Raw genomic sequence first — 25,850 nt, 5'->3', positions numbered from 1 at the left:
GAGGCTGAGGCAGGAGAATGGCGTGAACCCGGGAGGCGGAGCTTGCAGTGAGCTGAGATCCGGCCACTGCACTCTAGCCTGGGCGACAGAGCGAGACTCCATCTCAAAAAAAAAAAAAAAAAAAAAAAGAATTTGAGAGATGTGATCACTGGAGCACTCCTCGCTGGGCCAAAAAGTATTCCATAAAGTTTATGATTTCCCCTCCATTCCTTTGTGTCAAGATAAGAGGTAGGAGTAGGGGAGTCAGTATCGTATCTCTTTAGTTTGTAGAAATCATGATTTGAAATACAAGTTTGTAATTTTCTTGAGGTCTTCTGAATATTAATCCTGTTGCCAATCACAGATCACTTTCCCTGTACATATTTAAAGGAAATATTTTATTTCATTAGCTAACGTAAGTCCTGTTTTTTTAAAAAACAAAAGTTGTTGTTTGTTCTGTCTTCTTTTTTTCTTAACAAACCATGAAGCAACCATAAGTTGAAAAGTTTCATTGATTCTGCTCCTCATTGTAACAGTTGGTGATTTGGTGACGTTAGTAGGTCATAGCCATAGAGTAAAAGTACTCTTCTCCAATTTGACAGACTAGGTAAGGCTTTTGGTTTTGGAATATAGATTAGAACTATAGTATTTGTAAAATAAATCTTAATGCTGTAAGATATTTGGAAGCAAATATAAAACTGTAGTTAATGTTGTACTCAGGAATTATTAGAAGATTGAAGTGAAGGACAAAAGAAATAAATTTTATTACAGAAAAAATGTCTCCAAATTAAGTATTCATTAACTACCCAAAGTTGAACTCGTTAACCTCAAGGTTGGAATATACTCTATGTGTTGGAGAATAGATTCCATAGTAGAACATTTGGTAGTTAAGACAGATGCACCTGGGCCATATTTTCTTCCAGAGAATACTAGTTTCTCAAGATCAGCTATTCTGTTTCCTATGCTATGCTTTTTATTGTTCTCTAGTTTCTTTTTCTTTTTCTATTGTGTTCTCACAAGATTATCAAGAACCCCTTGCCCCCTCCTATTCAAGCAGAAATTTTGGTCGTTTTTTCCTCCTTCTTGGCAAAATTTGGGATTGTCATGAAAAGTAATGAAATCAGCTCTTTTATATATAAAATTTTCCATGGATGGCATGACTCGGTTTTGAATAGAAATGCAAGGTTCCATTTTGAATTCTTTACCTTTTTTGGATTATAGCACTGGTAGGTCAAGATCAGAGTGCTTTGTTCATAACTAAAGTGTGTAAAACTTAACAGGAACTTAAAGTTGCCTTTATCGTTATTGAATGAATCACACACTTCTTAAATGACTTTTAATCTATAGTGCTATAACCAAAGGAACTTGTGAATCACACACTTCTTAAATGACTTTTAATCTATAGTGCTATAACCAAAGGAACTTGTTTCCTGGGAGGCTGCTGACAATAAAAAGTAATTGTAGATTTTCTTGTGTTGTTACATATTTTAGTATATTTCTTATTTTCTTTTTTTAAAATAAAAAGTTCTTATTCACTCTAGGATCTTAGAAATTTTTTTCATTTCTAGAAAAGTACCTTGACTTCAGAAGCCTGCTGTTTAAAGTTATGAGTGGTGAACTATTGCCTTTGGGAAATGAGCATTTTGATCCAACTATACATTTAAAATAGATAATATTCATCTTTCCCATATACGTTAATTTAGAAATGTCTACCAGTATTTTCTATACCTTTCACCATGATTATTTGCAATTCTTATCAACATTAGCTTTTACTTTTTATATTTATAACATTTGCAGGATAGTGCAGGAAATTCCCGTTAATCTATGGTTACCCAGGATGAGTCTTGGTAAGTTGGTTTCTTTCACAGGTTGATTTACTGCTGTCTTGAGTATAATTCTGTGTAGCAGGCAATGGTAGTGTATTTATATGTATACAAATCTTGCATCCGTCAGGTTCTTCTCATTGAAACACACAGTGGAGAGCTTACTAAAAGATTGTTTGCACAGCTGCTTTCAGGCAGTGACCAAAGTTTCATAGGAAAGTGAGTGAAAATACACTTGTTGAGCTAAGCTCAGAAGTTTCTTGGATAGTGCTTTACATAATATAAAGTCATTACATGTGTTGGATCTTTGCCCTTACCTAACCTTCCCCAGCCTCCACTCCACATTCTTTTTTGTCTTGCTTAGTCTCCTTTCCCTAGGAGAAGAGCTTTTGTTTACCCTTTTATGTCTTGTGAAGGTATTAAAAAAGATTTGTCTTCTCATATGACATCAGTATCTAAGGACCTTCAATTATGTATCATGTTAGATAATTTTTTAAAATTCTGAGACCTAAGTGAAGATGATGTCCATATATTTTTGTCCTCTTACAGACTCCTATCTATGAAACTAGGTTTTTCAGCAGTAATGTAATCACAGGAGAATCATAAGAACATTAAGCTCCTTTAACTGTTGGATTGCCAACAATATGAATGTGGTATTAAATCATGACTTGTACTTTGCAAATGTCATCTAAAAGTTAGTTCTTAAATTCCTGGCAAGCAGTTACGCTATGCTAAGAAACAGATGTTATGGAGGTTAATTTGTGACTGGAGAAAAAATGTCTCTGTGGTAAGAGATGAGTACAGGTTCTGGGCAATCCAGTTGACTTTTAAATGTAAGAATGGAATTCCAAACACTTAACACATTCAGCTATACAACAGAAAGTAAATCTTTGGATATGGTATTTTGTGAATGATCTTTTAAATAAAAGAAAACCTTACATAAAAAATAAAAAATATATATATATATGTCTGTCAAGCTGTTTCTTAGTCACAGTATTAGTCAAGGCTTTGATATCCACTCTCCCCACCATCCTGATTCAAATGCATCTGCAGAACTTTTTACTCCTTCCTTTCTGACTTTCAGGTATTTCTTCTGATTCCTATCCACTTGTAAAATTTGGAGTTTAGAGGGAACCAAGGGAAAGCAGTGGTTACAACTGACATCTTCCAGTTTGATTGGTGAAAGGAGAAACCCCATTTCCTCAGTGAACACTGATCATAGTAAAATGCTGTCATAACTCAGGAGAATTTTGCTGAGTAGAGAGGAATTATAAAAAATATTAGAAGATATATTTTCAGAGTTCTTTGAGAAATGTTTGATAAGGAACATAAGCTTGTATTGTTTGTGGTTTCTTTGCTTTTTTGAAGAACTTCTGCCACATTCTTTTAGAATTAATAACAGTATTGTGCAGGTTGAGACTAATTTTTCATTTAGCCTGGTGAATTTCTCCACAGTCTTCACTTTTGGGAAAATGAGGAAGTTCTCTGAGTATCCATAAAACATGAAACTAGGGATTTATTCAAATAAACATAATTAAAATTATTTTGGAATAGACTTTTTCTCTCCATTTAGTTGTAATAATTTGTCTAGCTTACAGTTCCTTTGTTTTCTATAGATTTCTGAGAAATATTTGTTAATTCTTGAGTATCATATATTTTCTAATTGGGGCTGGAAGTTGCAAAAAGGGCATGGCTAGATAATCTAGAAACATAAGCTTATGTGTTATATATATATAAAAATATATATATTTATAAAACCAGTCATCATTATATATATATAAAACCAGTCATCATTATTGTCCTATTTGATGACTTCATCACTTATTGAAAAAAATAAAATCTCTTTTTGCCTTTGACAATTGTTGCTCTAGTAATGTTAATATTTTGGAGCTTGTTAGAAATACAAAATCTCAGGCCACACTCCAACTAAATCAAAATTTACTATAGTTTAATCAGATCCCCAGATGTTTTATATGCACATAAAATTTGAGAAGCAATGAAAACTGACAATGTTTTGAGTAGTAATTAGAAATTTGTAATTAAATTATAATTTTAAAATAAAATTGAAATTATTTTGAGAAAAATTTTATACATTTTAGGAGAAAAAACAGGCCTTCAAAATAGGCTATTTTCCTGGGTCAAGTAAAATTTACTTCATAGGTGAAAAGAAATTATTTGGCTTTTAATTTCATTATGTTATGTTACAAATTGATTCTGATATATAAAACAAAACAAAAAATTGAATATCACCACTTATATTATTTTTAGGAGACATAATCAGAAATGACTGGTATATAAATGTAGGATTCTTTTTATCCTAACATTAAATCCTTACTTGTGACAAGATACTAAAATTCATAGCTTTATTTTAACTTTAATATTCAATAAAAGTAATGATAGTTTAGTGATTAGATGCAAAGTACATGTTGACTAAGTATTTAAATTAGCCCAGTATTTTAGAACATGTTTTAAGAGTCAAAAAATTCTAAAGCACCAAAGGATTTTGTGTGTGTGTGTGTGTGTGTTTGACTCTGTAAACTTATTGAGTAGTTAATAATGCTGACATCATTTGTAGTGGGCAAATGTGTGTTTGTGTGTGTGTGTGTGTGTGTGTGGATTTGAAATGATGAATAAGATTTGTTTGTATTAGGGAAGGATCACAGGAGATATATTGAGATTAAGTTTAATAGTAGATGGTGCCCTTTGTTTCTGCAGTACTTTTATGCTAAAATTTTCTTTTGTGGAAATTATTTCAGTCATATTTAATAAGATGCATATGTCTGAATTAATATGATCGGCTATAACTTCTAAAGGCAGTTTTTTGCCTCTATTATATTACTATACAGTTTTTTCTAGAATTACCATTTTTGAAGGTAATTTACCTTTTACCACATTTTTCTGTTGATTTTGAATTCTTATTCAGGAGACAATGGATATAGTTCTAAATAATGTATGAAGTAAGTTCTACTTGTAGATCTTTTCCTTAACTTCCTTTACTAAGAGGACAGTAGGAGGAATTTTAGATAGTCATAGAGGAATAAAATGTCCAAAGAAAGAACATGTGTAGAAAAGCTTCAACTCGCATAGCTAAAATAGTGAACCAAGTGAAGGTGCCAAGCAGGGAGATTAACTCCTACCAAAGATGATCGTTTCTGCGGCAAAAGGCAAACTGGCCACAAGACACCGTTCTACACGTTGAAACTGGAGAAAAGTTTCTCAGAACACGAGTCTGAACACAGCCTTCAGTCATGGTGGTCTTCTTTCAATGCCTTATATTCTCCCTCCTATCTCCAAGCTGTTGAGTCCTTGCTGTTTTCAGAGTCTAATACTCTTTCCTCTCTCTTTGGCTAGTTAACTCCCAGTCATCTCTAGATGTCGGTTCTTGCCACACTTCTCCCAGAAAACTTAACCCTGATCTCTCTGATGTGGTCAAATCACCATATTATGGGCTCTTGGAGCACCATGCCAGGTACCTTTACTTTCCTTCTATTACTTGTTAGGGTTGTTTGTGTGATTACTTACTTAACATGATTCTCTCTCAATAAACTGTTACCTCAGTGAAAGCAGGGGCCATGTCCGTTTCTGCTCACTTTTCTTCTTTATTCCCTAGAATAATGCCTGGCTCAAAAACAGGCATTCAACAAATATTTGTTCAGTTAATAAATAAAAGTTGGTATCAGGAATTAGAAAAGCATTGAGACGAGCATCCTGATACTAGGGACAGGAAGGGAGGCATTCCTTAGGAAAATCATATAGAAGTCTGTGTTGTAGAAGAATTAAGAACAGGCAGTTATTGACTTTGAAACCTAGTTTAAATCTAAAAATATCAGGAGCATTAGGGAATCCTGGGACTGAGATAGGCCAAGATTAGATGTGTCCTCAGAAGTAAAGTTGGATCAACAAGTTTTGCGCTTTACAATGGCAAGTCTCTAGCATTGTCTCATTACCACTTCCTCTTACCTCCCACCTGGAAAACTGTCTCCTCTTGCCCATGGGCAAATCCTCCTTGGAGAAGATAGTTTCTCCCAGCACCTTGGCAAAGATGACTGACTAATTCTTCATGGCACTAATTACTTTAAAATTCATCTAGATGTCATTTAGATACAAAATTCTTTTTTCCCTTGATATGTCTAGCGTACAATTTCAGCATGTCCTCACTCAATATTTCTTAGATGCTAGATGAAAATATTTAAAAAGATAACCGTATTAAGTCCCATCATGATTAGGCAATTTTTTCATGATGAATTAGGATTGGGTAAGACATCATACTGATGACTTCTATGTAGAATATACTAAATTAGCAAATCATTGCCACCAGTGATTTTTTTGTATTCAATAGAAAAGAAAATTGTATTTCTATTAGAGAAGTTTGATTACACATAGATAGACATAGCATTTGTAATCATATATTTAATAGTAACTTACAGCTGTGGCTTTCACATACCCATATGTCTCCCAAAATACTTAGGTCTAATTAAAATTTGAAAGGAGCAAATTTAGGGTATTTAAGGTTGATCTGTTGCTTAATTTGTACTTCTTCTTATAGTAAAATATAGATAATATAAAATTTGTCATTTTATTTTAACGATTGCATTTTTAAGTGTAAAATGCACATATCATCAAATGTACTATCTAACCATCTTTAAGTGTACAGTTCACTGGCAGTAAGTACATTCACATTTTTGTACTACTGACCTCAGCATCCATTCACAGAATTCTTTTCATCTTGCAAAACTGAAACTCTTCATTAAACAACAATCCCTATTATCCCTCCTTTGAGCCTCTGGCAGCCCCATTCTACTTTCTGTCTCTGCATTTGACGATTGCATGACGACTGCATGCCTCATATAAGTGGAATCATACAGTTTCTGTCCTTTTGTGAATGGCTTATTTCAGCTAGCATAATGTCTTCAGGGTTGATCCATGCAGTATCATGTATCAGCACTTTCTTTTTAAGGCTGAATAAAAAATGTATACACATTTTAAAACATATATACAACGTTTTTAAAAATCTTTAATTTTTATGGGTACATAGTAGGTGTGTATATATGGGATACATGAGATGTTTTGATATAGGCATGCAATGTGAAATGATCACATCATGGAGAATGGGGTATCCATCCCTCAAGCATTTATCCTTAGTGTTACAAACAATATAACTATATTATTTTAGTTATAATAAAAGGTACAATTTATTCACTGTAGTCACTTGGTTGTGCTGTCAAATAGTAGAACTTATTCATTCTTTCTAAATATATTTTCATATGTATTAACCTTTTCCACCTGCCCCTCACCTCCCCCCACCACTGCCCTTCCCACCGTTTGGTAATCATCCTTCTACTCTGTTTAATTTTTAGATCCCACAAATAAGTGAGAACATTTGATGTTTGTCTTTCTGTGCCTAGCTTATTTCACTTGATGTAATGATCTCCAGTTCCAACCATGTTGTTGCAAATGACAGGATCTCATTCTTTTTTTATGGCTGAATATTACTCCATTATGTATATGTACCACATTTTCTTTATTCATCTGTTGATGGACACAGGTTGTTTCAAAACCTTGGCTATCGTGAACAGAACTGCGACAAACTGCAGAATTGCAACAAATCCCTATCAAAATACCAATGACATTCTTCACAGAAATATAAAAAAAAACCATCCTAAAATTTATATGGAACCACAAAAGACCCACAATAGCCACTGGGTCTTCTGGCACCCAGTACAGATATCTCATTGATATCCTGATTTCCTTTATTTGGGGTGTATACCCAGCAGTAGGATTGCTGGATCATGTGGTAGCTCTATTTTTAGTTTTTTGAGGAACCACTAAACGATTCTCCATAGTGGTTGTACTAATTTACATTCCCACCAACAGTATACGAGGGTTCCTTTTTCTCCACATCCTCACCAGGATTTGTTATTGCTTGTATTTTGGATATAAGCCATTTTAACTGGGGTGAGATGCTATCTCATTGTAGTTTTTCTTTGCACTTCTGTGATGATCAGTGATGCTGAATACCTTTTCATATGCCTTATGGCCATTTGTATGTCTTTTGAGAACTGCCTATTCAAATCTTTTGCCCATTTTTAACCGGATTGTTAGATTTTTTTTCCTATAGAGTTGTTTGAGCTCCTTACATATTCTGGTTATTAATCCCTTGTCAGATGTGTAGCTTGCAAATATTTTCTCCCATTTTGTGGGTTGTCTCTTCACTTTGTTGACTGTTTCCTTTGCTGTGCAGAAGCCTTTTAACTTATGTGACCCAATTTGTTCATTTTTGCTTTGGTTGCCTGTGATTGTGGGGTATTACTCAAGAAATCTTTGCCAAGACCAATGTCCTGGAGAGTTTCTGCAATGTTTTCTGGTAGTAGTTTCATAGTTTGAAGTCTTAGATTTAAGTCTTTAATCAATTATGAATTTTGTATATAGCAGGAGATAATAGATCTAGTTTCGCTCTTCTGCCCATGGATATCCAGTTTTCCCAGAACCATTATTAAAGAGACTGGCCTTCTCCAGTGTATGTCCTTGGCACTTTTGTCGAAAATGAGTACACTGTGGGTGTGTGGATTTGTTTCTGTGTTCTCTATTCTGTTCCACCGGTCTCTGTCTGTTTTTATGCCAGTACCATGCTATCTTGTTTACTATACCTCAGTAGTATAATTTGAAGTTAGGTGTGCGATTCCTCCAGTTGTGTTCTTTTTGCTTAGGATAGCTTTGGCTATTCTGGATCTTTTGTGGTTCTATATAATTTTAGGATTTTTTTTTCTATTTCTGTGAAGAATGTCATTGGTATTTTGATAGGGATTGCTTTGAATCTGTAGATTGCTTTGAGTAGTATGGACATTTTAACAATATTGATTCTTCCAATCCATTAACATGAAATATCTTTCCCTTTTTTTCGTGGTCTCTTCCATTTCTTGCATCAATGTTTTATAGTTTTCATTGTAGAGATTTTTCACTTCTTTGGTTAAGTTGATTCCTAGGTGTTTAACTTTATGTGGGGCTATTATAAATTTAATTACTTTATTTTCTCTTTCAGGTTGTTCACTGTTGGAATGTAGAAGTGCTACTGATTTTTGTGTGTTAATTTTGTATCCTGCAACTTTACTGAATTTATCACTTCTAATAGTTTTTTTGTGGATTCTTTAGGTTTTTCTAAATATAAGATCATCTCATCAGCAAATAAGAATAATTTGACTTCTTTCTTTCCAGTTTGGATGTCGTTTATTTATTTCTCTTGCCTGGCTGCTCTAGCTAGGACTTCCAACACTATGTTGAATAATGATGGTGGCAGTGGGCATCCTTGTCGTGTTCCAGATCTTGAAGGAAAGGCTTTCAGTTTTTCCCTATTCAGTATGTACTAGCTGTGGGACTGCCATATATGGCTTTTATTATATTAAGGTTTGTTCCTTCTATACTCAGTTTTTTGAGGGTTTTTATCATGAAGGGAAGTGAATTTTATCAAATGCTTTTTCAGCATCAAATGAAATGATCAGATGGTTTTTGTTCATTATTCTGTAGATATGATGTATCACATTGATTGATTTGCATATGTTGAACAATTCTTGCATCCCAGGGATAATACTTGGTCATGATGAATTATGGTTTTAAAGTATTTAATATTACTGTATTTGGCTTGCTAGTATTTTGTTGAGTTTTTTTGCATCAATATTCATGAGATATATTGGCCTGTAGTTTTCTTTTTTCAATGTGTCTTTGGTTTTGGTGTCAGGGTAATACTGGCATCATGGAATGAGTTTGGCCGTATTGTCTTCTATTTTTCAAAATAGTTTGGGTCAGATTGGTATTAGTTCTCCTTTAAATATTTGCTAGAATTCACCTGTGAAGCCATCAGCTCCCAGGCTTTTCTTTACTGTGAGACTTTTTATTATGGCTTCAATCTCGTTACTTGTTATTGGCATATTCAAGTTTTGGATTTCTTTATGTTTCAATCTTGGTTCTTTTTGTCTAGAAGTTTGCTCATTTCTTCAAGATTTTCCAGTTTATTGGCATGTAGTTTCTCATAGTAGCCACTAATGATCCTTTGAATTTCTGCAGTATCAAGTGTAATGTGTCCATTTTTACCTCTGATTTTATTTATTTGGGTCTTCTTTCTTATTTTCTTAGTCTAGCCAAAGGTTTGTAAATTTTGTTTTTTTCAAAATGCGAATTTTTTGTTTTATTGCTCTTTTGTATTGCTTCATTTCAATTTCACTTGTTTATGGTCTTTATTATTTCTTCTAGTATTTTGGGTTTGGTTTGCTCTCTTTTCTGGTTCTTTAAGATGCATGTTAGGTTGTTTATTTGAAGTTTTTCTTCTTTTTTGATGTAAGCACATATAGCTATAAATTTCCTCTTAGTACTGCTTTTGCTGTATCCCATAGGTTTTTGTATGTTGTGTTTTCATTATCATTTGTTTCAAGAAATTTTCAATTTCCTTCCTACTTTCTTCATTGATCCACTGGTCATTTGGGAATGTATTGTTCAGTTTTGATGTATTTGTATAGTTTCGAAAATTCCTCTTGTCATCAATTTCTAATTTTATGCTTTTGTAGTCAAAGAAGATACTTGAGAGTATTTTCATTTTTTTGAATGTTTTAAGGCTTGTTTTGTAACCTAACGTGGTCTGTCCTTGAGAATGATCCATTTGCTGAGGAAAAGAATGTGTATTCTGCAGTCTTTGGATGAAATATCCTGTATATATCTGTTAGGTCTGTTTGTTCTGTAGTGTAGATAAAGTCCAATGTTTCTTGATTAATTTCTGTCCGGAATATCCGTCAAATGCCCAAAGTGGGGTGTTGAAGTCTTCAGCTATTATTGTATTGGGGGCTCTCTGTCTCTTTAGCTTCATTGATATTTGCTTTTATATCTGAGTTCTCCAGTGCTGGTTGCATATATATTTGAAATTCAATTCTTGTTGAATTGACCCCTTTATGATTCTATTGTTTTGCCTCTTTGTATAGATTTTGTCTTGAAATCTATTTTTCCTGATATGAGTATAGCTACTCCTGCTCTTTTTGGATTTCAATTGGCATGGAATATCTTTTCCATTCCTTTATTATCACTCTATTTGTGTCTTTATAGGTGAAGTATGTTTCTTTATAGGCAACAGATCACTGTTTTTGTTTTGTTTTTAAATTTACGCATCCACTCTATGACTTTTTATTGGAGAGTTTAGTCCATTTATATTCAGTGTTACTGTTGATAAGTAAAGACTTCCTCCTGCCATTTTGTTATTTGTTTTCTGGCCATTTTGTGGTCTTCTCTTCCTTCTTTCTTTCTGTCCTATCTTCCTTTTAGTGAAAGTGATTTTCCCAATTTGAAATGATTTCGTTTCTTGGTTTGAGGTTCCCATGAGCCTTGCAAATACTATCTTAATAACCATTATTTTAAGCTCATGAGGACTTAACCCTGTTTGTGCTAACAAACAAACAAGCAAAAAGAAAACTAATAAAAACTCTACGCCTCAACTTCATACTCCCACTATTTAACTTTTTGTTGTTTCTATTTAGATTGTATTGTACTGTCTATGTCTGACAAGCTGTTGTAGTTTTTATTTTTGATTGGTTCATTGTTTAGTCTTTCTACTTAGGATAAAAGGAGTTTACACACCACAATTACAGTGTTATAATATTCTGTGTTTTTTGTGTGGTTACTATTGCCAGTGAGTTTTTTGCCTTTAGATGACTAGTTATTGACCATAATGTCCTTTTCTTTCTGATTGAAGTACTTCCTTTAGCATTTCTTGCAGGGCAGGTCTCATGTTGATGAAATATCACGACTTTTGTTTGGGAACGTCTTTATTTCTCCCTCATGTTTGAAGAATATTTTTGCTGTTTATACTCTTTTAGGGTAAAAGTTTTTTTCTTTGGCACTTTAAATATGTCATGCCACTCTCTGCTGGCCTGTAAGTTTTCCACTGAAAACTCTGTCATTAGATGTATTGGAGCTCCATTGTATGTTATTTGTTTGTGTTCTCTTGTTGCTTTGAGGATCCTTTATCCTTGACTTTTGGAATTTGATTATTAAATGCCTTGAGGTAGTCTTCTTTGGGCTAATTCTGCTTGGTGTTCTATAACCTTCTTGTATTTAGGTATTGATATATTTCTCTAGGTTTGGGAAGTTCTCTGTTATTATTCCTTTCGATAAACCTTCTACCTCTGACTTCTTCCTCTACCTCCTGATTAAGGGCAATAACACTTAGATATCCCTTTTGAGGTGCCTGTAGGCATGGGTAATTGTTTTTTATTCTTTTTTTAAATCTCCTCTGACTGTATTTTCAAATAGCCAGTCTTCAGCTCACGATTCTTTCTTCTGCTTGACCAAATCTGCTGTTAAAAGACTCTGATGCATTTTTCAGTATGACAATTGCATTTTCAGCTCCAGTATTTCTGCTTGATTCTTTTAAATTATTTCAATCTCTTTGTTAAATTTATCTGATAGAATTCTGAATTCCTTCTCTGCGTTATCTTGAAATTTCTTTAAGTTTCCTCAAAATAGCTATTTTGAATTATCTACATGAAATGTCACATATCTTTTGTTTCTCCAGGATTGGCACCTGGTGCCTTATTTCATTCATTTGATAAGATTATGTTTTCCCGAATTGTCCTAATACTCATAGATGTTCATCTGTTGCTGGGCATTGAAAAGTTAGGAATTTATTATAGTTTTTGCAGCCAAAACTTGTTTGTACCCATCCTTCTTGGGAAGGAATTCCAGATATTTGAAAGGACTTAGGTGTTATGATCTAAGCTGTATCTACTTCAGGGAGCACCCCAAGCCCAGTGATGCTGTGGTTCTTATAGACTCATGGAGGCCTTCTTGATGATCTTGGACAAGATCTGGGATAATTCTCTGGACTACCTGGCAGAGACTTTTGTTCTCTTCCCTTACTGTCTCCCAAATAAACAGTCTCTCACTCTGTTGTGAGCCACCTGGAGCTGTGGGTGGAGTGAGACAAGCACCCTTGTGGCCACCACCACCGTGACTGTGCTGGGTCATACCTGAAGCCAACATAGCACTATGTGTTGCTCAAGGCCTATTTTAACCCCTCCCTGGCTACTGCCTATGTTCTCTCAAGACCCTGGGGCTCTACAGTAAGCAAATGCCAAAGCCAACGGGCTTGTGTTTTTCCCTTCAGGGCGCAATTTTCCCCAGGCCCTGGGTGGGTCCAGAGGTGGCTGTCTGGGAGCCAGGGACTAGCATTTTAAAACCTTAGAAGTGCACCTGTGTTCTGTTGTACTGCGGCTGATCTGACACTCAAACCACAAGATGTAGTTCTTCCCACTCTTCTCTCCCCTTTCCAAAGGCAGAGGAACCCCCTCCCTCCATGGCCACCATCACCACAAAACCACGGTGAGTACTGCCAAACTACCACTGCTGTTTCCTTAAGACCAAGGTCTCTTCAATTAGCTTGTACCAAATGCTGCCTGGCCTGGGCCTCACCCTTCAAGGACAGTGGGCTTCCTCTGGCCCAGGGCAGGTCCAGAAATGTCATCCGTCTAAGAGCCAAGTCCTAGAATTGTAGGCCCCAAGAACCTGCTTTTTTCTTCACCCCCCTATGCATGAGCTGGTACCTAAGATACAAGACAAAGTCCTCTTTCCTTTACCCTCTGCTTTTTTGAAGCAGAAGGAATTGTGCCCTGTAGTCAACCACAGCTGCAAATGTGCTGGGTCTTACCTGAAGCCAACAAATCTCACAGTCTCACACAGGACCCTTGATGTAGTACTTGGGTATCATTGCTGCTTATTCAGGGCCCAAGGGCTCTTCAGTTAGCTGGTGATAAATGGTGCCAGGATAGGGTCATTCCCTTCTGGACAAGGGTATGTCTAGGAATGTCATCCAGGAGCTTGGGCCTGGAAAGGGGCCCTCATGACTCTGACTGGGCCAAGCTAGTATCCAAGATGCAGGATAAAGTCTTCCCCACTCTTCCCTTTTTTTCTCCTGAAGTGGAAGGAAGGAGGAGTCTCTTTTGGAGCCATGAGCTGTAAAGCCTGGAGTTAGGGAAGGGATAATACCAGCACTCTCTTGGCCACCCTGGCTGGTATTTTAGTATGTTGCATGTCACCCCTATCCACTGTCTCTGGGCCCTGTTCAGCATTAGGACTCTCCTAGGATTTGCAGTCTTTGTGGTCTAGACTGTGTTTCAAGTTTATTTATTTAAATCCTCAGAGTACTTTAGCCCATGGTGGCAAAGTTTGTGGGAACTCAGGTTCCAACTGCCAGGACTGACGATTCCACTCTGGCTAGGGCTGGTTTAAATGCTCCCTCTCTGGGTGGGTATCAGCTGAGTTTGGTCTTGTTTTCCTTTCTGCTCTATCAGGACAGCAGTAAGTTCAATGCCTTACAAATTGCTGTGCCTCCCTCCGGCACACAAAAACACTCTAGTAACCACCCTACCACTGCCTGGGCTTGAAGGAGGTGTGGCATCACTGCTTAAGACTTTTTATTTTTTATTTTTTATTTTTTTTAGGTTTTCAGTGTCTTTTTCAGTGATACGAAGTTACAACCGGGTACTGTGAATGCTCACCTGATTTTTGGTTCCTATGAGGGTGCTTTTTTGTGTAGATAATTATTAAATTGGTGTCCTTGTCAGAGGCTAGGGAAGGCAATTGGTGGAGCCTTCTGTTCTACCATCTTGCTCCGCCTCCTCCAACATTTTCTTTGTCTACTTATACATCAGTGGACACTTGGGTTGCTTCCACCTCTTGCCTATTGTGAATAATGCTTGTATGAGCATAGGTGTACAACTATTTCTTCAAATACCTGCTTTCATTTTGTTTGGGTATATACCCTGAAGTGGAATTGCTGAATTCTATGGTAATCTTTTTTTTATTTTATATTTTTTTCTTTGTTTTTTGGAGAGTATTTTTATTAGCTCGGGATATAATGGGATCATCACTAGGAGGGCAGGGTATTCCACTGGTTACAACGTGCAGCTGTCTGGGGAGCACGATAAAATTCAGTCCAGGGTTCTGTGCTGGGGAGCAGGGCCTTAAAAAGAAGGCAGATTGTCCAGGGAAGTAGTAGCTGTGAGGGTCATGGCTGGCCTGCTCCACTCTACTGCACTGGATCTCCTGGTGCTTTTCAGGCTCCTTGTCCATCCTGCATCTGTATGGGGCAATGGACCATCTGGCCTAAAATTTTATCCTCAAGTTTGATGTAGGCCAGGCATTTCTGCTTCTTTCCACAGGACTTGACTTTGCACTCAGGATTCTTCTTCCAGAAACTTGTATACTGGAGCTTAAACTCTGGCCTCACAAAGGTTCCTGCTGGGAAGAGTGTATCCATAGCACTGCTCATATTGGTCTCCCTGAAGGCTCACTGCATAAGTGGATGCTTATGGAATTTCCCCAGGGCACCTGCAGGCCCTGCTGCTAGGCCCTTAGGAGCTCAGCCTAATGCCTAATCCCAGGTGCCAGCCATAGGGCCAGCAGGATCAGCAGCTACTGCATGGGTTTCCCTCAGTCACCTGGACCTTCCTTCCTGCGCCTTCAAGGAATTTCCTAACCTCACTGTGGCTAAATCTTGGCCTCAGCTGTCAGTCTCTTCCTGGTCTCCTCCCCACATCCCTGCCCCTGATGCTCTTTCCTACTGTGGGGGCCTATTTTCACTTATGTACTTATTTTCTCCCTGGAATTATAAACCCTATTGATAGATTGTAACATCCTTGAAGCCAGCAAAGATAAACACGGTTCTATCTTCATGATAATCAGTTATTATTTGGGCTACAATACAAGGTAACATTTTTAAATGTTTTCAGCCTTACTGTAAGAAACAGTCCAATGGGAACTTATGGGTGTGTTTATCAAAAGAGTTTGTTGAAGGTGTTGTTTATTACATTACACAAGGATTTCTTCCCACAAGAAATCCTTTTTGCTGACTTTAGTGTCAAAAATGGGTGGGCATGTTTGAGGTGATGGATATTCCAATTACCCTGTTTTGATCATTATACTTCACATGAATGTATCAGAATATCACATGTATCTCATAAGTATATACAATTATTATGTATCAATTTAAGAAAAAACTGGATGAACTTCTCTGAGAAACTGGCTTGCTGTTATCTAATGAATGTTTTAAACTATTAGTATTTTTCATTTGTATGAATTTTTTATGTTTTCATTATTCGGCTCCCACTTTATGACTAACCATATTTTCCTCTAACCATATTTTTCTCATCTACTTTCAATTTGTATTGCCCTCCTGAATTGTGTGTGTGTAAACAATATACTGTGAAAACAACTCTCAGGAATGTCACTAGTGACTTTCACGTTGCTATATCCAGTGAGAACATTTCAGCCCTCAGCAGTATACACATACTGATAGAGAATGAAAGAAAAAGCAGGTTGTATAGAGAGGCTAGAAAGTAATTCTAGTTACTTTAAGGAAGTTTGAGAATATAGTAAAGACATCTGTGGCCCTATACTAGACCCTGTCAGGAATCACAGTGCTTTAGGACTGACTCATTTCCTTTCTAATGGCTACATAATCTCTTGTGGGAAACTTGACTTCCTTTTGCACATCTTTTCTAATTTCATCTCTTTTTTTTCTATTTTTTTTTATAATTTATGTCCTCCATAACTTCAGCTGGAATATATATATATATATATATATATATATATATATATATTATAGCCTGGAATATATATATTTGTCTACTGTATTCTTTTCTTTTTCTTTTTTTTTTTTTTTTTTTTTTTTGAGAGGGAGTCTCACTGTGTCGCCCAGGCTGGAGTGCAGTGGCGCGATCTCGGCTCACTGCAAGCTCCGCCTCCCGGGTTCACACCATTCTCCTGCCTCAGCCTCTGAATAGCTGGGACTACAGGCGCCCGCCACCACGCCCGGCTAGTTTTTTGTATTTTTAGTAGAGACGGGGTTTCACCATGTTAGCCAGGATGGTCTTGATCTCCTGACCTCGTGATCCACCCGCCTCGGGCTCCCAAAGTGCTGGGATTACAGGCTTGAGCCACCGCGCCCGGCCTCTTTTCTTTTTCAACTATTACATATTCCTGCTCAAACAATGCTATCACTGGGAATGCAAAGATGAAAAATTATATATATATTATATATATATTATAGCCTCTGGTCTCCCTTCTTGACATAATGAGGACCTCTTAGTTTCAGCTAATTGCCTCATTTTCTTGGTATTCTTTACTTAAATTTCTAGAGCGTTAGTTTTATTAGTCCAGTTCATCATTTGTATCAAGCCACTTCACAGATGATTGAAACCGACTCAATCTATAGCCTAGCCAATCACGTATGAATTGCCCCGTGTAATCCTGATTTCTACTTTTAGATTTGAGTAAAATCCAAATGATAATGGATTAAGGAATGCATCACAGGTGAGGAAATAAGGGTAAGGGCTTGAATCCAAAGAGGGTGACAGACTAGTGAGGAGCACACATGATCAGTGAAATCAAAATAAGGATTTTGTGTTTTGTTTTAAGATGGCAGAAATTTGAACATAGAATGAGTCAATTAATAGGAAATAGTTGAAACAAAGAGAATTTAATTTTTTAGTTATTGAAGTCATCTTAAGGTGGCAGGAGATGGGACTACAGAGTACAGAAAGATAGATTAGCTTTAAATAGGAAGGACATCTCTTCCTCTGAAGTGGGGTTTAAATAAGAAAGTAAGAAGGTGATGCACATAAATTTAAAAATAGGGGAACCTGCCTGTTGGCATACTTTATGAAATAGTCAGCAAGGAAAACTGCACAGACGTGAGATAAAGATTTCCAGTACGTGCTGAGGAAAATTCAACTAGGTACCTGACAACTATGAGTATGATGAAGTGATTTTCTTTTTCACCATAGCCCACATGTAGGTTAAGAAAGGGTGAAGGATTTGGCTAGTTCAGAGTTAAAATGGACTTAATTTGTGACATGGTAGCACTAATGCTTGCTTCTCCCACCCTTCACGTTTGTTTGGTTTGACCATGTTTTCATTCTGGTCTTTCATACTTTTATTTTGTAGGTCTTGATGACTGTTTGCAGCAGTATATTAAGAATTTTGAGAGGGAGAAGATCAGTGGGGACCAGCTGCTGCGCATTACACATCAGGAGCTAGAAGATCTGGGGGTCAGCCGCATTGGTCATCAGGAACTGATCTTGGAAGCAGTTGATCTTCTGTGTGCATTGGTAAGGACATAAAACTGGTGAAGAGGGAAACTTCCCTTTTTCTTCTTTGTTGCTTTTCCCTTTTTTCCTCTCTTCTTTTGATAATTGAAATGCCAATAGAAGAAAAAGACCCTGATTCTCAACCAACTGGACCTGATATTTCTTCCTTCCTGAAATTTTATTATATTAGTGCCAAATAACCATTCCCGTTTGTAACATCTTTTATAACAGTAAGAGTTGGGTATGTCAAAACCTTAAGTCTAGAGTGTATGTCTCATAAACAGGGCTCTTCATAGATGAACCACTCATGTGCTAGGCTCTCACACTTTGAGAAAGGAAAGAATATTGATGGTTGACAGTGTTCCATACATACAGTCTAGACATTTGAAGTTTGACCTATGAACAAGGCTCTGCTGACCTAAACCTACTTAAAAGCATGGCCTCAGAAATAGATGTCTAGACCACTTCTAAGTTTGAACCATGTAGCTGTGGTGAATCCTTTCAGATGCTGAGCTTTAATCCCTGTACAGTTCTGGGTTTAAGCACCAGGTTTAAAGTCATGTCATTTGGATGCTTCATTATGTGATTGAGTTCTTCTGGAAGTTAACGCGGAAAATAAATTTAAACACCAACTTTTTTTTTTTCTGTTTATTGAGCAGTTTCTTAGTTGCAGTCCCCAAAGAGGTCAAATGTTAAACTTCCTTCTTACCCCTTCCTAATGTAATGGATATACATCAACAAGTCAGAAGTACAGATACATTTCAGTTTATGCAACAGATGCTTTCTGGGGAATATAAAGCAAATTTCTGGGTCGTGAATTCTGATTTTCTTCTACATACCATTATGAAATCAGGAGGTGAGATTCCTTATCAGCAAGCTGAGTTGACTAGTCCAGGAAATTGTACTATTGGGACTGTATCTTTACCTCCTTCCGCTCTGTCCCCAACTGCTCTTCGAATTTTGGTTTACCCTGCTAAGACTTGTCTCTCTGATCTTCACTAGCCATTCTACATTTTCCTTATGTCTACTGTATTCTTTTCTTTTTCAACAATTACATATTCCTGCTCAAACAGTGCTATCACTGGGAATGCAAAGATGAAAAAGACACAGTCTGTACTCCTAAAATATATACAGTCCATTAAGAAAGACAATAGCCATTAGGAGACAACATAGATTTAAAGAAAATTCCAGGGGAGTGTAGAAGGAAATGAACGCTTCTGAGGGATTCAGAAAGTGTGAGTAACATATGCATTTGGTCTTGCAAGATGATTAGATATTTGCCAGACAAAAAGTTGGGGAAAAGTTATCTAGGCAGAAGAAATATCATTGAAGAAACAGAATTGTGAAAGAATATTGAATATTCAGAGAAAATTGAGAATTGTCATTTAGTTTGTGCAGAATGGGAAATGATGAGAAAAAAAGGTAACACCTTACACCTTGTATCACATTACAATTCTTTGCTTAGGTTCTTTTATCCTTTAATTCACGTTGGACTCCTCAAAGGAAGACACCTTTGTTTAGTTCATATTTTTTATTTAGCTTTCTGCCCAGTGCTAAGCTCATAAAAGATGTTAAATTAATGTTATCTTACTGAATTAAACTCTCTTGTCTTTCTTCAGAGAACCGTAATTTTTCTCTTGCCTACACAGCCTTTGACTTTGAAGTTTCTGTTCCTCATATAAGGAAGACATAGAAAAATTAGCAGATTCCTTTTGTTTCTTTAAGCTATACTGTATTTTTATCTACCTTGTCTTGAATTTATTCCTTATGTTAATAAATGTTTATGGCAGCTGATGAGAATCAAAGGTTATTTAGTCACTTATTTATTCATGCAACATATATTTATTAAGCATCAGATATATTGTTTGCATCATGTTATTCTAGAAAGAAGTAAGCTGTTCATGACTTGGAGGTGTAATAATATTTCAAGCTATTAAGCTATCATTTAGTATGCTTCAATAGAGAGCAAAGAATATTAACTGAAAGAGTAAAAACATAAATAAAATATATATATATAGCTTATGTATGGGCCTTAATTGTGTTCTGACAATACACTTTTTATTAGGAACTGTAAATAAATCATTTATGACAGGATAAGAACAGTTTTCATTTCATTTTTCATGTACTTATAATTTCAGGCATTTTGTGTGAAAGATTTGATGTTTGCAATTGCTGGGATTTGTTTCTTTGCAACATAATTGCTTGGTTCATTCATCTTAAAATAATTTATTTTTCAAAAAAATTGATTAAAGCAAGCCTTTTAAGACTCACTCATATTTATAAAGCAATGTATTATAAAGCTAAAAACCTGCTACACGATGCATTTAAATTAAGAACTCTGAATAAAATGGCATTGACATTGTAAAATATGTGGTGCCAATATTAAGTATTTATAGTTAAGTGGTTAGTGAAAATTTGCCACTGGTGAGGATATAGCTGACGTTACTCTTCTAAAATGTTAAATGCCAATCTTTATTTCTTTCAAATGCTTTTGCATGCATATGATTGAAAGAGAAGGCTGATATGAACTTAGCACAAATTCATTAAGACTTAAATGGCTGTGTTCGAGCAATTCTAAGTCACTACTGGTTCTGGCACATGGTAATGGCCAAGTATATGAACAAATAAGTAACATATATGACAAACACAGCAGCTAAGTACATTTCATGTGTAAGTTTTTGTTTTCTTGAGGTAGTCCTTTTTATACTAATAGTAATACCAAGTTTTGCTATGCATAACCAATAAAAAGCAAATCTGTAGTGAATAAACCTGCATTTTTAAAAAGTTGACACAGTGCCCTCTGTACCCCTGGCCTAAAGCGAAAGGTGCTTGATTTACTTGTCGATTCTTTAAATGGTAGGTAAGAGTGTGTGATGTACTGGAGACTTACCAAGTCACAACAAACCATCCACTTACATGAAAGAAATAGCCAGAAGGTATCTGTATTGGTAGTAATTGAGAATTGTAATGATAAAAATTAACTTGAGGCTGGGCATGGTGGCATGCCTGTAATCCCAGCACTTTGGGAGCCTGAGGAGGGCAGATCACTTGAGTCTAGGAGTTCAAGACCAGCCTGGGCAATGTAGCAAGATCACATCTCTACAAAAAATTTAAAGTACTGGCATACACCTGTAGTACCAGGTACTCAGAAGGCTGAGGTGGAAGGATCGTTTAAGCTCAGGAAGTTCAGGCTGCAGTGAGCTGTGATAATGCCACGCACTCCACCCTGGGTGACAGAGCAAGACCTTGTATCGAAAAATAAAATGAAATAAGAGGTAGGGCGGGGCAAGATGGCCGAATAGGAAAAGCTCCAGTCTCCAACTCCCAGCGCGAGCGACACAGAAGACCAGTGATTTCTGCATTTTCAACGAGGTACTGGGGTCATCTCACTAGGGAGTGCTTGGAAAATCGGTGTGTGTCAGCTGCTGCAGCCCGACCAGCGAGAGCTGAAGCAGGGCGAGGCATCGCCTCACCTGGGAAGTGCAAGGGGGAAGGGATCCTTTTCCTAGCCAGGGGAGCTGAGATACACAACACCTGGAAAATCGGGTAACTCCCACCCCAATACTGCGCTTTAAGCAAATGGGCACACCAGGAGATTATACCCACACCTGGCTGGGAGGGTCCCACGGCCACGAAGCCTCCCTCATTGCTAGCACAGCAGTCTGCAATCTAACCGCAAGGCAGCAGCGAGGCTGGGGGAGGGGCGCCTGCCATTGCTGAGGCTTAAGTAGGTAAACAAAGCCGCTAGGAAGCCCGAACTGGGTGGAGCTCACAGCAGCTCAAGGAAACCTGCATGTCTCTGTAGACTCCACCTCTGGGGACAGGGCACAGCTAAACAACAACAACAAAAAAAGCAGCAAAAAACTCTGCAGACGCAAACGACTCTGTCTGACAGCTTTGAAGAGAGCAGTGGATCTCCCCACACGGAGGTTGAGATCTGAGAAGGACAGACTGCCTGCTCAAGTGGTCCCTGACCCCTGAGTAGCTAACTGGGAGACATCCCCACTTAGGGGCAGTCTGACACCCCACACCTCACAGGGTGTGAGTACACCCCTGAGAGGAAGCTTCCAAAGTAAGAATCAGAGAGTACACTCGCTGTTCAGCAATATTCTATCTTCTGCAACCTCTGCTGCTGTTACCCAGGCAAACAGGGTCTGGAGTGGACCTCAAGCAATCTCCAACAGACCTACAGCTGAGGGTCCTGACTATTAGAAAGAAAACTATCAAACAGGAAGAACACCTATACCAAAACCCCATCAGTACGTCACCATCATCAAAGAGCAGAGGCAGATAAAACCACAAAAGATGGGGAAAAAAGCAGGGCAGAAAAGCTGGAAATTCAAAATAAGAGCGCATCTCCCCTTGCCAAGGAGCGCAGCTCATCGCCAGCAACGGATCAAAGCTGGTCAGAGAATGACTTTGATGAGATGAGAGAAGAAGGCTTCAGTCCATCAAACTTCGCAGAGCTAAAGGAGGAATTACATACCCAGTGCAAAGAAACTAAAAATCTTGAAAGAAGAGTGGAAGAATTAACAGCTAGAAATAATTATGCAGAGAAGGTCATAAATGAAATGACAGAGATGAAAACCATGACACGAGAAATACGTGACAAATGCACAAGCTTCAGTAACCGACTCGATCAACTGGAAGAAAAGAGTATCAGCGATTGAGGATCAAATGAATGAAATGAAGCGAGAAGGAAACCAAAAGAAAAAAGAAGAAAAGAAAGAACAAAGCCTGCAAGAAGTATGGCATTATGTAAAAAGACCAATCTACGTCTGATTGGGGTGCCTGAAAGTGAGGGGGAAAATGGAACCAAGTTGGAAAATACTCTTCACGATATCCTCCAGGGGAACTTTCCCAACCTAGTAGGGCAGGCCAACATTCAAATTCAGGAAATACAGAGAACACCACAAAGATACTCCTGGAGAAGAGCAACTCCAAGACACATAATTGCCAGATTCACCAAGGTTGAAATGAAGGAAAAAATGTTAAGGGCAGCCAGAGAGAGAAAGGTCGGGTACCCACAAAGGGAAGCCCATCAGACTAATGCAGACCTCTAGGCAGAAACTCTACAAGCCAGAAGAGAGTGGGGGCCAGTATTGAACATTCTTATAGAAAAGAATTTTCAACCCAGAATTTCATATCCAGCCAAACTAAGTTTCATCAGTGAAGGAGAAATAAAATCCTTTACAGATAAGCAAATGCTTAGAGATTTTGTCACCACCAGGCTGCCTTACAAGAGACCCTGAAGGAAGCCCTAAACATGGAAAGGAACAACGGTACCAGCCATTGCAAAAACATGCCAAAATGTAAAGACCATCGAGGCTAGGAAGAAGAAACTGCATCAACTAATGAGCAAAATAACCAGTTAATATCATAATGGCAGGATCAAGTCACACATAACAAATTAACCTTAAATGTAAATGGACTGAATGCTCAATTAAAAGACACAGACTGGCAATCTGGATAAAGAGTCAAGACCATCAGTCTGCTGTATTCAGGAGACCCATCTCACACATGAAGAGACATACATAGTCTCAAAAAAGGGGGGGAAGATCTACCAAGCAAATGGGGAACAAAAAAAAAGCAGGGGTGCAATCCTAGTCTCTGATAAAACAGACTTTAAACCATCAAAGATCAAAAGAGACAAAGAAGGCCATTACATAATGGTAAAGGGATCAATTCAACAGGAAGAACTAACTATCCTAAATATATATGCACCCAATACAGGAGCACCAAATTCCTAAAGCAAGTCCTTAGAGACTTACAAAGAGACTTAGACTCCCATACAATAATAATGGGAGACTTCAACACTCCACTGTCAACATAGACAGATCAACGAGACAGAAAGTTAACAAGGATATCAAGGAATTGAACTCATCTCTGCACCAAGCGGACCTAATGGACATCTATAGAACTCTCCACCCCAAATCAACAGATTATACATTCTTCTCAGCACCACATCGCACTTATTCCAAAATTGACCACATAATTGGAAGTAAAGCACTCCTCAGCAAATGTCAAGAACAGAAATTATAACAAACTGTCTCTCAGACCACAGTGCAATCAAACTAGAACTCAGGACTAAGAAACTCAATCAAAACTGCTCAACTACATGGAAACTGAACAACCTGCTCCTGAATGACTACTGGGTACATAACGAAATGAAGGCAGAAGTAAAGATGTTCTTTGAAACCAATGAGAACAAAGACACAACATACCAGAATCTCTGGGACACATTTGAAGCAGTGTGTACAGGGAAATTTACAGCACTAAATGCCCACAAGAGAAAGCTGGAAAGTTCTAAAATTGACACTCTAACATCACAATTCAAAGAATTAGAGAGGCAAGAGCAAACACATTCAAAAGCTAGCAGAAGGCAAGAAATAACTAAGATTAGAGGAGAACTGAAGGAGATAGAGACACAAAAAACCCTCCAAAAAATCAATGAATCCAGGAGTTGGTTTTTTGAAAGATCAACAAAATTGGCAGACCGCTAGCAAGACTAATAAAGAAGAAAAGAGAGAAGAATCAAATAGACGCAATAAAAAATGATAAAGGGGATATCACCACCGACCCCAGAATACAAACTACCATCAGAGAATACTATAAACACCTCTACGCAAATCAACTAGAAAATCTAAAGAAATGGATAATTTCCTGGACACTTACACTCTTCCAAGACTAAACCAGGAAGAAGTTGAATCCCTGAATAGACCAATACAGGCTCTGAAATTGAGGCAATAATTAATACCCTACCAACCAAAAAAAGTCCAGGACCAGATGGATTCACAGCTGAATTCTACCAGAGGTACAAGGAGGAGCTGGTACCATTCCTTCTGAAAACTATTCCAATCAATAGAAAAAGAGGGAATCCTCCCTAACTCATTTTATGAGGCCAACATCATCCTGTACCAAAGCCTGGCAAGTACACAACAAAAAAAAGAGAATTTAGACCAATATCCCTGATGAACATCGATGCAAAAATCCTCAATAAAATACTGGCAAACCAGATCAGCAGCACATCAAAAAGCTTATCCACCATGATCAAGTGGGCTTCATCCCTGGGATGCAAGGCTGGTTCAACATTCGCAAATCAATAACGTAATCCAGCATATAAACAGAACGAAAGACAAGAACCACATGATTATCTCAATAGATGCAGAAAAGGCTTTTGACAAAATCAACAGCCCTTCATGCTAAAAACGCTCAATAAATTCGGTATTGATGGAAATACCTCAAAAAATAAGACTATTTATGACAAACCCACAGCCGATATCATACTGAATGGGCAAAAACTGGAAAAATTCCCTTTGAAAACTGGCACAAGACAGGGATGCCCTCTCTCACTGCTCTGCTATATTCAACATAGTGTTGGAAGTTCTGGCTAGGGCAATCAGGCAAGAGAAAGAAATCAAGGGCATCCAGTTAGGAAAAGAAGAAGTCAAATTGTCCCTGTTTGCAGATGACATGATGTATATTTAGAAAAACCCCATTGTCTCAGCCCAAATCTTCTTAAGCTGATAAGCAACTTCAGCAAAGTCTCAGGATACAGAATTAAGTGCAAAAATCACAAGCATTCTTATACACCAGTAACAGACAAACAGAGAGCCAAATCAGGAATGAACTTCCTTCACAATTGCTTCAAAGAGAATAAATACCTAGGAATCCAACTTACAAGGGATGTAAAGGACCTCTTCAAGGAGAACTACAAACCACTGCTCAGTGAAATGAAAGAGGACACAAACAAATGGAAGATCATACCATGCTCATGGATAGGAAGAATCAATATAATGAAAATGGCCATACTGCCCAAGGTTATTTATAGATTCAATGCCATCCCCATCAAGCTACCAATGAGTTTCTTCACAGAATTGGAAAAACTGCTTTAAAGTTCATAGGAACCAAAGAAGAGCCCACATGC

The 25,850-nt window shown here is 37.4% G+C and overlaps 1 protein-coding gene across 1 annotated transcript in view; it reads left to right on the top strand.

Annotated features, from left to right (window-relative positions):
• Nucleotides 1-25,850, top strand: part of CNKSR2 (connector enhancer of kinase suppressor of Ras 2) — a 312,142-nt gene that overhangs the window by 45,036 nt on the left and 241,256 nt on the right. Inside the window, 1 exon segment of the mRNA XM_033201320.1 lies at nucleotides 17,781-17,944. Within this exon segment, the coding sequence (XP_033057211.1) occupies nucleotides 17,781-17,944 (164 nt within the window).

The sequence above is a fragment of the Trachypithecus francoisi genome, unplaced genomic scaffold (genome assembly GCF_009764315.1).
Source record: "Trachypithecus francoisi isolate TF-2019V2 unplaced genomic scaffold, Tfra_2.0 Lachesis_group6, whole genome shotgun sequence".
NCBI classification, from domain to species: domain Eukaryota; kingdom Metazoa; phylum Chordata; class Mammalia; order Primates; family Cercopithecidae; genus Trachypithecus; species Trachypithecus francoisi.
The sequence above is the reverse complement of the archived record's forward strand: the minus strand, read 5'-3'. Positions and strand labels throughout refer to the sequence as shown.